We start from the raw sequence: 14,780 nt of genomic DNA on the forward strand, positions 1-14,780 counted from the left end.
ACACAAAAGACAAATTACGAAATCTTTCCTATATACTCTGTGTGACAGGGTTCGAGGTAGGACTCAGGCAGAGTCACAAACAAGGCTGAGACATGTAGTAATTCGAAAACTGCTATCAACGACAATACAAAAATAGGCCAGAACAGATAAAACCAGAATGGCAACCGTTGCATGGATCAAACTTTAAGACTAGGCAAGGTAAATAGCTGTGAGCAGGGCTACACATGACAATGTGGCAAGGAGGAAGTGAAAGTGCAGGCTTGAATATGGTACAGTGATCAACCCTGATGGCAAACAGATGAATAATAATGAGAGGTGCAGCATGAGGATTCGCCAGACAAAGGAGGCATGACTGTGACGCTGATCTCTTACCTCTTATAAACACGGTTATCTGGAAAGTACAGAAATTTTAATCAGTAAATGCCCATTTTGTCCAACACCAAGGTAACCTGTAGTAAAACTCTGCAAGGCTAAATGTTTATGTCTGCTTCAAAAGTGACGGGACCTTGGTCATGAATGAACTCCTGTTTTCCATCAAAGCTACACACTAACTTACTCCATTCAAGGTAGACCTAAAAACGTTTTCCCCCAAAACTGCCTTAACATATGTCTCTAAACATGACTGTTAGTGTTTTGTGGTGTTGTCTAGCCAACATGTAATTTGAATTACCTACTGTCTATGATGTTGTTACTATTTACTACTCTGATATATTTGCTTCTCCCATTTATTGCTGTGTCTCCCTTCTGCTAAATGTAATGTTTTACTGGTTTGGACTAGTTTTGATCGACATTTATACATGACATGTAGGTGTTTATTCACAACACACACACAACCAGCTGGTCTCTTTGAAGCTATCTTAAAAAAAAAGTTCAATTACTGAATAAAAAGTGCGGACATGCCTGAAAGTGTCATTATGCTAGAACCAACAAAGAAGTGAAGCAGGAATGTCCTGCGGTTTGGTGAGAAGAAGAAGAATCATTCTGATAGATAAAAAAAAATCTGAGCAGTCTTACTTTGGACACACACCAATGCCAATCCCAACAAGATGACAGCGACAGTTACTCCACAAACAGCCACAATCCCGGCCAACATCCACACCTGCCTCACTGTTTCAGGACAACAGAGCCTGTCAGTAGTCAGTTTTACTTCCCACAAGGTTCGAACAAGAAAAAACAATTGGTGTTGTCTGATAACTTCATGTAACTCTGAACTGTTATCTTTTTTTGGGGGGGAGATTGTTGCCCCCCTTTTCTCCCCAATTGTACTTGGCCAATCACCCCACTCTCTGAAACTGTCCCGGTTGCCGCTCCACCCCCTGCTCTGATCCGGGGAGGGCTGCAGACTACCACATGCCTCTTCCGACACGTGGAGTCACCAGCCGCTTCTTTTCCCCTGACCGTGAGGCATTCCGCCAGGGGGACGTAACGCATGGGAGACTCACGCTACCCCCCCCCGAACAGATGCCCTGACCTACCAGTTGAGGCGCTAGTGCAGCGACCAGGACACACACCCACATCTGGCTTCCCACTTGCAGACACAGCCAATTGTGTCTGTAGGGATACCCAGCCAAGCCGGAGGCAACATGGGGATTTGAACTGCTGATGCCCGTGTTGGTAGGCAACGGAATAGACTGCCACGCCACTCAGATGCCCCCTAAAATTTTATTTTTACTTTTTTTTTTTTTACTTTTTCACATTGGATTGTATCAGATAGAGAGAGAGATAACTCTCTCATTGATTTGTTGTACAAAGTAAACCCACTTTTTATTTGGAAGTGTGAAAAGGCCTCACTTATATTTGCAAAATTTCCCTTTAAGTACCATGAGATTGGACTCTTGACAGCGTTGTTAGGGTCTGAGTACATTGTGACTGCACAAAACCTCACATAATGCCAAGGATAAATGATTTAAGTTTAACAGTTTTGATGAGGACAAACACACATAGGTAGCTTTTTGCATATTGAGGATTTGAACTGTTGTAACTGTTAAGCTAATAAATATGAGCTAATATAATGACATCTTGAATCGTAGTTATTGTTTCTCGCTCAAAATTTTTTTCATTATAGATGGCCACAAGATAACTTCAAAAAGTTCACTTATTTTCAAGTTCCTAGAGAAGGAAAATATACAAATTAATAATACTGTCATTTTTCATTTTGGGAATTACATAATTCTCAACTGAACCTGAATTCACAGAGGTAGAACTTGGACTATTAAGAGCATGGCCTCATGAAAAATAAACAAACAGACAAGTTATTTAATACATTCACAAGAGTGCATATTGATATATCTGAGTAGTCTTCTGTTTTATCCTATTTTTGCCGATGTGGATAGGACTTCATAAAATGTAATTGTAAGATTACATTTGTATTTTTATTTTTGGACTTGATTTAAAATTAAGTTACCAACACACTTCCATACTTAACAAGCTTGGATAAATCAATGTGACCTGTTAAGATGGTGTTTAGTTTCTCTCCTGAATCTGGAGTTGCAGGAGTTGCCTGGTCAGGGGTAAAGGTAGCATGACTACCTGGCCTACTAACAGTCAGACCTTGGGAAAAAACACACAAGGAGGTTTGAACACGTCTGAATAAACACACATCTCAATGTCATGAATACAGACTGAATCAGTTCATCTGGACACAACGTTTATTGAGAGAGAACCATTTCATCACTCATCTAAGTATACCTGCTTGTTTATAAGGGTGGGGATACCTGCAGTCAGCTGAGACTGAAGAGGTCACTTCGTTGAATGATGAAACGTTTCTGTCAATACACGTTGTGTCCAGATGAACTGATTCAACCTTCTTTGATTTCTGTGATTTTCTTACCTGGCTTATTGAGCATGCATAAAGACAATACAGACTGATGAATAGTGTACCTGGTACTGTCTCATCTACACCTTGATTCTTGCGAGTTACAGGGGCAGACGTGGAAGGAGTGTAAAGACTAGTCTTACTAACAGTGACACCTGTAAATAAGTTCATCAACACATGTCAAAATATTAAAAAAAGTACAAATCTTTATATTGATTAAATTATAATGTTAACCACTGCAATAGCATATCTATCATTTTGTCACCTGAGGTTGGTTTCATAGAAGTTAATGGGGTGGAGGTAAAGCTGGAAGTATAACCAGCCCTACTAACAGTCACACCTGGTGAATAAATACAACTCGAAAATTCAGACGAATGTATAAATATGTAATATAACAAAATTATGGATTGTTAAATGTACAGTGTGGCCTACCTGTGGTCAGGATCAGTTTATCCTCTGTTTGGCTCTTGGGTGACATCGCTTCTATGATGGCTTAAAATATAAATTTAAATAAATTTGAAACTCTTGAACTCTAGTATAGACAGATACAATGTGCTGCAATTCACTTTATCACCAGTTACAACTGACATGTTGACGGCACATTGAAGTCGTGGTATTTGTAACATATGTAGTTATTGTGAATGTGTATTAATATCTTCTCTGACTCACCAGTTACATCGTACCGATCGCTACGAAGAGGCAAAGAGTTGGGTGCATTTGCCAAGTTGTAGTCACAGCTGACCTCCTTATGCTGCACAAAATGTAGATGTCGTAGAAAATCATCTGAAGGGACTGTGAACCTACAGAACCTTTTTCCGTCTTTAGAGGGCTTTTTCCAGAAGGATGTTGAACTGGTGTACTGAGGATTCTCCCCAAAGTACAGGTTACATTTACCATCATCTTTAGTGGAGCTGGGCAGTTCACAAGTGATGAAAACATCCTCACCAGGATACTGTTGAAGACTCACCTGAGGTTTCTGACCTGAAATAAAAGATCCATGGAAACAATTTGTGTGTGCACCACCACAACCAATATATCCAAATAAGTTTGATCCTGTACCAGCTCCATCTGTTCAGAAAGAAAACGATAACTCTTCATTCTCATGAAGTCACAGTCAGTCAGGGTCTTTTTTGCTATCTGTATTCAGGTCGTTGTTTTTTTAATCAGTATTTTGTTGATTAAAATAAGTCAGTGTTGTGACTTGAAGCAAACAAAGCATGTCGCTGATTTCCTCATGGATGCTACAAAGAGAATGAAGTTAAATGACAGAAGGAACAAGCATATCAATTGATAAGACAAGCAAACTTCACATAACGCAGAGGGAAAACCATTACACTTTCAATGACACATTCACTTGAAGAAATATCGGAGGAATATTGGATATTTTGGAGGAATAGGTCTTTCATAACCTACGTATTACCCATACAGAAGGCATCTTCTAAATAAATCAGAAGACGACAGCAAATTTGCACATTCAGATCACACATTCACGCACATTCCTTATATCTTCCTCTGCCTTTTCAAAACCATGTCATCATCATCTTAGCGGGCCCCAATACCCATACAGGAGAGCACTGTTGTTGGGATTGTAGCAAGATTAGGTGACATGTCAGCATTTACTGAGACTTACTCACTTTTTATGTTGATAGTGACGGTGTTGCTTTGTTGAGATGGTTGATTCACCCCCCCATTCTCCATAGTGTAAAAGCATTGCACTTGGATCTCAGCAGGTAAACTTTGCCGTGCCTTCAACAGCAGATTATTTCCCCCCTGTGTCTGTTGACAGGAGCCGTCAAGAGTCTCTTCTCTGTTAATGATGAAATAACACCGAGACTGTGACACAGACGATGGAGGCTGACAGGTCAGTGTTACCGAGTCTCTCTCACCGATGACTGCTGAGTTCACCGTCAGCTTAGGCGGGGGAAAGCCTGCACATTTTTAAGGTCAATGTGTGTTCATCAGACATTTGATGTATTTAGTCATGGTTATTAAGAGAGATAATAAAGAGATTTACTGGTACAATATGACAAAGCAATTTGACAACAGGCTGTCATATAGTACAGTAATGACAGTAAAGGTGCCATTAAAGTGTTATTAAACAAACAGTTACTGACCTTGTGCTTTCATATCATGAAAGAAATCTATAGTGGGAAAAACACTGTCTTGTAATTTAAGTAATTTTAATAATCATGTGAGATACTGTAAATCAAACTTGTTTGCTGAAGAGCATGAACTCATAAGTGATGAATAAGAACTAAAGTATCACTCACAGATGAAGACGACGAACATCAGGTAGCCAGCCATGAATATGAATATTTCTTTTGTCCAGAAATCCTCCACAGACTCTATCTGACTGCTTGGACTACAATGTTCACAACTGACAACTTGGACTACAGTGTTCATAATTGTTTGAGAGACAGACAGAGGAAGTCCAATTCTCACAGGAAAACCACAGCACATATTGCACGTACGACTGAAAATTTAAGAGGCTTGTCATGAGAAAAGAAGTGGGGACACCTCTGCTCATACACAGATCTTTTGTTAAAGAGTCCAAGAGAACTATTTAAGAAATCTTGTGGCATTCAACAGTTTTCTTTGACAGTATTTTGTTCAATTGTAACATGAAATCCTGAGATAGCAGATAAATTTCCATCACATTTTTTGTATCAGAACATTGTAAGATTGCTTTTTTGTGTGGACCCCCCCCCCTTTTTCCCTCCCCAATTGTACTTGGCCAATCACTCCACTCTTCTGAGTCGTCATGTTCATTGCTTCACCCCCTCTGCTGATCTGGGGAGGGCTGCAGAGACTACGGCATGCCTCCTCCGATACATGTGGAGACGCCAGCCGCTTCTTTTCACCCAACAGTGAGGGGTTTTGCCAGGGGAACATAGCCCGTGGGAGGATCATGCTATTCCCCTCAGTTCCCCCTCCCCCCTGAACAGGCGCCCCGAATGACCAGAGGAGGTGCTAGTGCAGCAACCAGGACACATACCCACATCTGGCTTCTCACCCGCAGACACGGCCAATTGTGTCCGTAGGGATGACCAACCAAGTTGGAGGGAACACAGGGATTCGAACCGGTGACCCCCATGTTAGTAGGCAACGGAATAGACTGCCACCCTACCCAGACGCCCTAGAGGCCATCTATGTTAAGAGGGAACGACCATCCCTGAAAAGGGGGGGGCGGGGATTAAAGTACATCTGTCACCATCTTACAATGCTGTGATTGCAAACATTCCCAAATCCACTGAATAGTACACATGGAGACATAAGGTGTGTGCCAGGGCTCAATCTGAAAATTAGACTCTGTGATGACAAACCTGTGCAGAAGTCATACAGCTCAATGCCTAAGCTGCTCTACAAAGAAGTGAAAGACTATGTCTACACCCTACTCAAAAGAGGCTAGATTCAGAAGTCCAAGTCAGCATACTCTTCAGCTATTGTCCAAAGTTTGAGGCTGTGCAACGATTTCGGTGTTCTGAACAAGAGGACAATACCAGACAGGCATCCTCTGCTGAGAATTCAAGCTCTTTTGAACAACCTGGGAGGGTTCACATGGTTCTCAATTCTCAATCAAGGGATGGCCTATCACCAAGGCCTTGTGTCAGAGGAGTCCAGGCACATGGCAGCTTTCAGTACACCATGGGGCTTATACGAATGGGTCCGTAGCCTGTTTGGATTGATGAACACCCCAGCTGCATTTCAAAGATGCATGGAAGAGACAATTGATGGGATCAGAGATGAGTTCTGCTCACCATATTTAGATGATGTGCTCTGCTACTCAAAGACTTTTGATGATCATGTAGGGAATGTTAGGAAAGTGTTGCAAAGGATGCGTCAACATAGCATCAAACTGAGATCAGCCAAATGTGAACTGTTCAAACAGGAGGTGAGATACATTGGCCGCATGGTTTCAGGGGAAGGAGTCTGTGTTGACCCAAAGGACCTACAGGCAGTGAGGGTGTTAAAAGAGAAGCCACCTAGCACTGTAGATGTGGTGTGAAAGCTTCTGGGATTCTTGAGTTATTACAGAACTTTCATACAACATCAGGAATCAGGAACATTTTGTCATTTCATCTCATGTACTTGTGCACATGAAATGAAATGAAATGCCATTTACCCCAGCCCACAGCAGTGCAACATAAAGAACAAAACACATCCAAAGATTACAAGAAGTACGCGAACACATATATTCAAACTAACACATCTATCTAAGCTAAAAAAAAAAAATCACTGTCCAAGGGAACAAACGCCAGCCAGGATGACTGTCGGAACTGCCGGTCTGCATGGGCTAGCAGTTAGCCTAGCCTGCCCCACGTCCGCATCCTGTCAGACCGCCCTTGGTGTTTCCTCCTCAGGCGCAGCTCCAGGCAGGGGCCGCGGTCCCTGTGGCAACCGGATGAAGCAGACCAAGCACTCCCAACCAATCCAGCACCAGCTGTTCTAGTCAGACACCCTCAACACACCTCCCTGCTGCCACACTGCCCTTGGTGTTATTGGAACTGCTGGTCTGCATGGCCTAGCAGTTGGCTTAGCCTGCCCCGCTTCTGTGTCCTGTCAGACCGCCCTTGGCATTACCTCCTTGGGTACAGCTCCAGGCAAGGCTGCGGTTCCTGGGCCCACAGTGCAGCAGACCAAGCTCTCCCAGCCGATCCAGTGCCAGCTCTCCCAGCCATCAAACAAAGACAAAACTTAGATGCATATGTGGACAAAGACACTGCATCGACGGTACTGGGTGAGGCCACCACAAATGTGAATTCGTGCCGCCATCTTCCCACACAGGTACTGGGTGAGGCCGCTGTGAACGTGAACTCACGCCACCATCTTCCCAAACTGGAAGCGGAACATAATTTCTCAAGAATTGCGAAACCCCTGTATGAACTACTTTAGTCCAAGGAAGCACAAGACACCAATGCAAAGGGGAAAAAGGAAATGGGAAGGAAACAAACAGCAGCCTGTGGGCAGCTACCATCAGGAACGCCTGTAGTATGTACACAAGCTCACAAGGCAGCTGTCGATCAGTTGGCTGAGATGTTGACTGAACCACCAGTGTTGGCATATCCCATATTTGAACAACCATTCACTCTGCATAAAGATGCTTCCAGCGAGGGACTTGGTGCAGTACTGTGTCAACAACAGTAGGGCAAGCTTAGAGTACGGTTCCAGGACCATATCAACTGCAGAAAAGTATTACCACTTGCATTCAGGGAAACTTGAATTCTTAACATTAAAATGGGCTATATGTGAAAAGTTTCGTGACTACCTATACTATGCCCCATCATTCATGGTTTACACTGATAATAATATCCAGAGAATCTTCACCATGACCAGGGGTGAGAATTTGAGAACTGGCTGTCTGTGAGGCTCCAAGAACTAACCGGGGTAACACACTCTCGTACAACTCCGTATCATCCTCAGGGCAACCCAGTGAGGCAGATGAATTGAACTCTCCTGCAGATGCTGCGCACTCTCCCTGAGCACCAGAAGCCACGATGGGAGGCTCACCTGCCACACATTGTGCATACATACAACTGTACGCGGCATGAGACAACTGGGTTTTCACCACACTTCCTCCTCTTTGGTCAGCTGCCTCAACTGCCCATAGACCTCCTGTTTGGCCACATTTGGACAGATGAGCACAAGTCATACCCAGAGTATGCTCAGAGGTGGGGCAGCAGGATTATCAAATGGCTTCAGAGAAGAGTCAGAGGTCCTCTGCAAAAGGGAAAGATATTATGATCAAGGGCCAAAAGCAGTGGCCCTTCAGCCAGGGGACAGAGTTTTTGTTAAAAACATGTCAGAGCAAGGTGGACCTGGCAAGCTGTGAGCTTACTGGGAACCAGTGGTCCATAGAGTAGTAGAGAAGCTTGGAGAGGGCCGAGTGTACAGGGTACACAGAGAGACTGTGGATGCTAAAGACACCAGAGTGCTGCTTCAGAATATGCTGAAGCTGGTGAATGATCTACTGTTCAAACCAGACAAAAGAAGGGAGGAGAAATGGCCTGTGAAAAAGGGAATAGAATTGACAGAGGATAACATTGCTGGCATCTCAGATGAATCAGATAGGGAAGAAGTTTTCTGACCTAGGCTAGCCAACCCATAACCCAACACTGACAATGTGAGAACACAAACAAAGCTCAACCAACCCAGAGAGTCTGTTGAACGTAATCAGCACGAAGGCTATTGCCTAGATGGAACAGTAAACCAGAATACACATATTCAGGCTGGATTGGGGTTTGCTTACGGCTACCAAGGTGAACTAGGGGACATCAAGGCAGAAGTCTTTTTGATCCCTCATACACCAGCGGCCGAGGAGGTCTCAGGTTCAAACCAGCAAGAAATGGAAGAATGTGAAATAAGAAGGTCCCAAGGGCACATAGGCCAAGAAACACGTTAATCCACCCTCAATGCCTTAAATGCATTGGTTTCATACTCAACCCCCATGTCTTGGTATACATATTCCTGCCAGCCATGTGGAATCCCTCTAGCAGTCAACATGTATTAATAAATGTCAGGAGGCACTTTCTCTTTAAAGAGGGGGGGTGTAATAATGGTAATATTGTGGTCGAGTAAGATCCCTACAAATGATGCAGCCCTATGCTCACGAAGTGGTTACGGCCACAAAGTTAAGCTAGAGGGAGGTGAAAGGGGTGAAACGATATAAGGTATTGATCATTTGTTAATTTTTGCTTTTCCATATAATGGTTGCAATACAAAGCTCCCTTGTTCTGTCTTTATTGAAAAGAGGTTAATGCAGTCACTTTAAGTACGCCGTTTTAAATCTCTTTTGTTAAGCATCTTGCGGCATCGCCTCTTGCCCATTAGTATGGGCACATGTGCGGTTCCCCCTCAGTTCAAGCTTGAGATTGAGAGAGACAGAGAGAAAGCTGTTATGTGAAAGTGCGCTGGTGTTCATCCCCCTTGTCCTGTTGTACACTGTGATTGCAGTTCAATGAGTAAAGCACTGAAGGAGACTTGTGTGTCCTTTGGGTTCTCTATCACATCACCATGGCACGGGTGGCAATATTGGCACTTTACAGTGAGCAGACGTCATGTCAAGGAGGTGTTGCTTCTTTTTTTTCTCCAAGATTTTATTCTGTGATATTTTTCCCCCCAAGATATTGGTAAATAAAGTTGTTTAAAATCTTCTTGCAAGGATAGAATAGAATAGAAGAGAATAGAACTTTATTTGTCATTGTACAAGTACAGCAAAATTTGAAAGTGCAGTTCTTATCAGTGCAAAGATCAATATAAAAAGAATTAAAACATAAAACACACACACATTCATTTCTACATTCTGCTGGACACCAACATATTGTAGGAAAGTCAGGAATCAAGACTTAGCAGCATTTAGTGCTGTTATGGCTCGGGGATAGGAGCTGTTCTTTATTTAGTCTGTTTGTCCGAGCTCGTATTGTCCTGTAACGTCTGCGCGAGGGCAGCAGTTCAAACAGATGGTGTCCTGGGTGGGATGGGTCCTTGAGGATGCCATGGGCTTTTTGAGGCAGCGGGAACTGTATAGGTCTTCCAGGGAGGGGAGTGGGCATTGTGGAGTACAAAATGTACTCCATATGCACTCCGTATGTACTCTGTGGTTTTCTACTTCTCTGTGTGTATGAAACTTCTCACTCAATGCAGACACACATACCCATTGTTCTTATGCGTGCCCCCATGGGGTCACATAGCCACCTTATCATGATTGCATCCCCTTTGCCGCATCCCAGGCACTGGGACAGCAAAGATAAGAGTAATGGACATACAGTCACTCACCAGTCAAAGAACATGATTAACTCAGATGGTTTCCTGCATACCTTTGAAAAGACGACACCTTAGTTAATGCAGGAAACATAGGGTATGACGCAACGGACTGTGCTATAAAAAACCACTACCTCCAGCTCAGAAGGAGAGCGTATCTTCACGGACTAACATCCGTGTAGTTTTATGTCTCTCCATCTGCAGATGCATTAAAGATTCTCTGTTTGCTCCAATGTTTGTCCGATGATTATTCTCCCCAGGGGTTGCTGGGGCAAGAGCCCATTGAAGGATTAAGGAAAATCCACGACAGCATCCGATAATCGTCTGGGCGGTGGTGATGAACCTCTGGAGCACTTTCCTCTCTGGTACTGTGCAGCTAGCAAACCAGACACATGCAGTAGGTCAGTATGCTCTCTGTGGAGCAGTGGTAGAAGGACACGAGCAGTGAGGTGGTAAGGAAAATGTTTGAAGCACACCAACATTAATGCATCCAAACATGTAATCATTGTACACTGATATTGATTGACTTTGATTGACAAGTAAGTAAATCTGATCGATTGGATGCTATGTAATAATGCCATTCAGAATATAACATATTTAGTAACATTTAGAATAGAACCAAGACCCTGTGAGTTATTGCTTTAATGGTTGTCCCTGTCAGATGTCTACTGTAATTTGTTTACAAAAGTAACCATATTATAACCCCTGGTTTACTTCCCTCCTACACCCTCCCACCCATGTGTCCCTACCAACTTTCAAGCCAAACTTACATGTGTCACATTCAGATGGGATTTCTTCATTAGTAAGATAAACTCAAGATTTTTGTTTTGTTTTGTAGTGTCATTGTACGTAACAGTAGAAGTCAAGTTCGCACATTCAGTAAGTACCATTAGGCAACTCTCATTCGGTATCTACGAGTGGATCTTGAGAACAATTTGTTGAAATATGAATCACTAGATTGCTTTTCACATCACTATTTCAGGGAAGCTATTGTTGCCACCAGTATCTGCAGAGGAACTAACTTTATATGTAGTGTAAGGAACGAACTTTACTATTTCACAATTTTTTTAAGCACAGATATTTCCACAGGCTTTGTAAAACACTTTCCATTCAACATTGAGGCATCCACAAGTCTTAGAGGAGTACATACTGCACATATTAAGTTTATGGAATAAGAGAATAGCAAAATATGCAGATGTGTGATTTATGCCTGACCACGACAATGTGTAAGAACAAATATGGGCAGTGAGGAACATTTAGTGAATTTAGTGATGATTTCTCTTGCCCTCTTCAGGCTAACAAATTTACAGACAAAACGATGAAAAACAATATCAGAGAAAGTCAAGAGAAGCTTTTGCATGAGGCCCATTGTCTTTTAAATGTCTTGAGGCCAATTGTCTTGGTGCCATATTTAAAACAATACCCAACCCCCAAATATCAAAATGATGAGTGCTTTAGTTGCTTGTTTTAATAGTAAATGCCTGATAAGGACTACCCAAGGACTATTTAGCATCACATCACGTTTTACGGAGATGGGGCGAAGTTGTTGTGGTTAGCCAACAGATACTGCAGCATCAATGGCTAAAGGCCGGGTTTAACCATCCTCTGTGTTCAGCGTTTGGGAGGCCGCAGACACAGAAGCACTGGTAACTCTCTCATGGACCTCAGGGGTCAAACACCAATGCAGTTACTTGTTAGGCCACAGGTAGGGGTCAGTAAATTTAACAAAAGTCTCGCATGTCATGATTGTAGCCTCAAAAGTAGCCTATTATTGCCTATATCTGTCATGTAGGTAAAAAAAAAATGGACACTGTAACTTGCAGACACCTACCATTTGACTCTCCGTTTTGTTTTTCGTCCAATATGGTGTGCTCTGACTGCTGTCTATAAATCATGTAAAGGTCAAACTTTTATAATCCAACATACCGCGCACCACCGATATATTAACTCTGAAACCAAAGTCAGTCAAATCAAAGTGTTATGCGCTACAGAATTCAATAGGGGCTTTCCAATGGCAAGTTCATGACGAAGGCTAAATGGGGACATGCGCAGGACGTCTGAACCAATTGGCCGCACCTGGTGGAGGCTCGTTAAAAAGGGTTCAGCAGAGGTGAGCGCCCAAGCTGGGACATGTCGAGCCAGGAGATGAGACGGAGATAACAACAACCCGCTTTTACAGGTCTACGTCAAACTCTCTTTTCCCGTCTTCGTCCCCGATAATGCCCCCCAAAAAGGTGGCGGTATTGCTCGATAAGGTTATTCCATCTTCGTCGGACGCGCCGAATGGCGTTCAGGAGACACTGACAGAGAACAAGCCAGGTTTGCAGATAACACTTTTCTAAAGACTGATCATGTTTTGAGTTGGTTGGTTGGTTGGTTGGGGGGGTGGTAAGAATAACGAGTTTGCTTCCCAGATGCTGACGGTTCTGCGGAGCCGCGTAAGGCTCCGGCTCATCCTCCGACTATGGTGATGGTGAAGGAGGCGGTGGCTGAGTTGGGCTTGCGGAAGGGTGTCTCCTCACAAGCTATAAAAAACTACATCAAGCAGAAATATGCCTCTGTGGATGTGGCGAGGCTTAATTACATGGTCCGCAATTCCCTGTTAAAGGGGCTCGATAGTGGGGTGCTGGTGAGGCCTCCCAGCGCCATGGTCACCGGCGGTACGCGGGGAAGATTTCTGGTAAGGCGGCGGTTGGTTTGGTTTGGCTGGGTTTTCCTCTTTGGATATTAACTTGTGGGATGAGAGAAATGTGAAAGCGGTGGGCTGTTCGCTTTTTTTTTGGTGGGACTCTTGGGTGATGGACCAATGAGGCAAGAAGCCACTGTATTATGGAAACATGTAGAGGCACCATGTCTGAACCTTGTGCTCAGTTCTCGCCTGTACAATTCACACTTGAAATAATCCGTCATTCTAGTTTCTACCTCGGCTGAACTGTCTTGTGAAACCTAGGCTCAGTCTAGTTCAGCAGGACCAGGTATTGAGGAGTCATATGCGTTTCACACTCCCACAGTATACGTATGTAGTTTTAGGTGAGGATTATTTGGAAATTAATGTGTAGATCGTCGGCTCAATTCTACTGGATCCTAAATTTAGATCGGAGTTGGCTTGTTTTAACAAGTCCGGACAGCAAAAAGGCATTTGAGATGCAATTCAAATAGGCTTTCTAGATGTATGATTTCAAACTCTTTTACATCAGATTTGCAGAAAGCATAAGTTTTTTTTTTCATCAAAGGGAAAACCCGCAGGGAAGTTGTATTTCACAGTGGGTAAATGTCGTTTGGGATACTCGGGTGCAAACGTTCCTGATAGATGCTTGTCAGAAATCCAAATACTGCCTCGGAAAAGTCTGACGTTTACACGCCCTGCCCTTTTAGCTTGCACCCAAAGAAAAGGAACCAAAGCAGAAAAGGGAGAATACGGATCCTAATGTGAAGAAAGCAAAGGCTGGTCCCAAGAAGGCTAAAGAAACTCCAGCTGGTGCAGGTAAGGGCTGACGTTTTCTATACTAGAAGCATCAAGCTGTATTTGACTCTTAATGTAGGATGCTTTTTTTTTTCTTTAATAAAAGGTGCTGTGAAGAAAAAGGCCACTGTGAAAAAACAAGAGGCTGCTGAGGTGAGACGCATTTAATTTGGGCTATTGGGTTTTGTTGTTTTTTTTTTAAAGTAAACTTTTCATATCTTAGACATCGAAGCGTGCCAAAAAGGCAACGACTGCCAAAGGGACTTCTGCCTCGCAGGCGCCCCGAGTGGGAAAGGCCGCTGATGACAATGAGGCCAAAACAAAAGCCCAGCCGGCCAAAGCTTCGCTCAAGGTCTCCAAGAATAAGGTTGAAAAGTCTGATCCAGCTCCAAAAGCTGTAAAACGAGGGAAGACTCTTACCGAATAGTGTCACAATTGTAAACTTTTTTTAACAATTAAAAGCTGCTTTATTTTTAGGAAAGTGTCTGATCTGACTGTTCTTTCAAAGTGTGTTGGCTACTTGAGGCCTCTATAGACTGAACGTATTTATTAGAGGTACTGAAGTCTGCATGCAGCACTCGGTGCTTTGGTTAGATGAAGTTGAGAACTTCAGATACAACGCAAGCTAACATGATCAGACAGCTGGACTGCTATACGGCTGCACATCTTTCCTGCATGTGATTTTTTTTTTATTTTTTTAATGTGCATCAACTTCACAGGACTGGTTTCTGGTGCGGTCACGGG

The 14,780-nt window shown here is 43.2% G+C and overlaps 1 protein-coding gene across 1 annotated transcript; it reads left to right on the forward strand.

Moving 5' to 3' along the window:
* The first annotated feature begins 12,792 nt into the window (after window positions 1-12,792).
* LOC130108455 (histone H1-beta, late embryonic) lies at window positions 12,793-14,478 on the forward strand. The gene is made up of 5 exons (XM_056275381.1): window positions 12,793-12,892; window positions 12,988-13,253; window positions 13,949-14,057; window positions 14,143-14,189; window positions 14,260-14,478. Exons 1-5 carry the CDS (start codon window positions 12,793-12,795, stop codon window positions 14,461-14,463), a joined length of 726 nt encoding a protein of 241 aa, XP_056131356.1. The 3' UTR covers window positions 14,464-14,478.
* The last annotated feature ends 302 nt before the right edge of the window (window positions 14,479-14,780 follow it).

Source organism: Lampris incognitus, chromosome 2, assembly GCF_029633865.1.
Source record: "Lampris incognitus isolate fLamInc1 chromosome 2, fLamInc1.hap2, whole genome shotgun sequence".
Taxonomy (NCBI): Eukaryota; Metazoa; Chordata; class Actinopteri; order Lampriformes; family Lampridae; genus Lampris; species Lampris incognitus.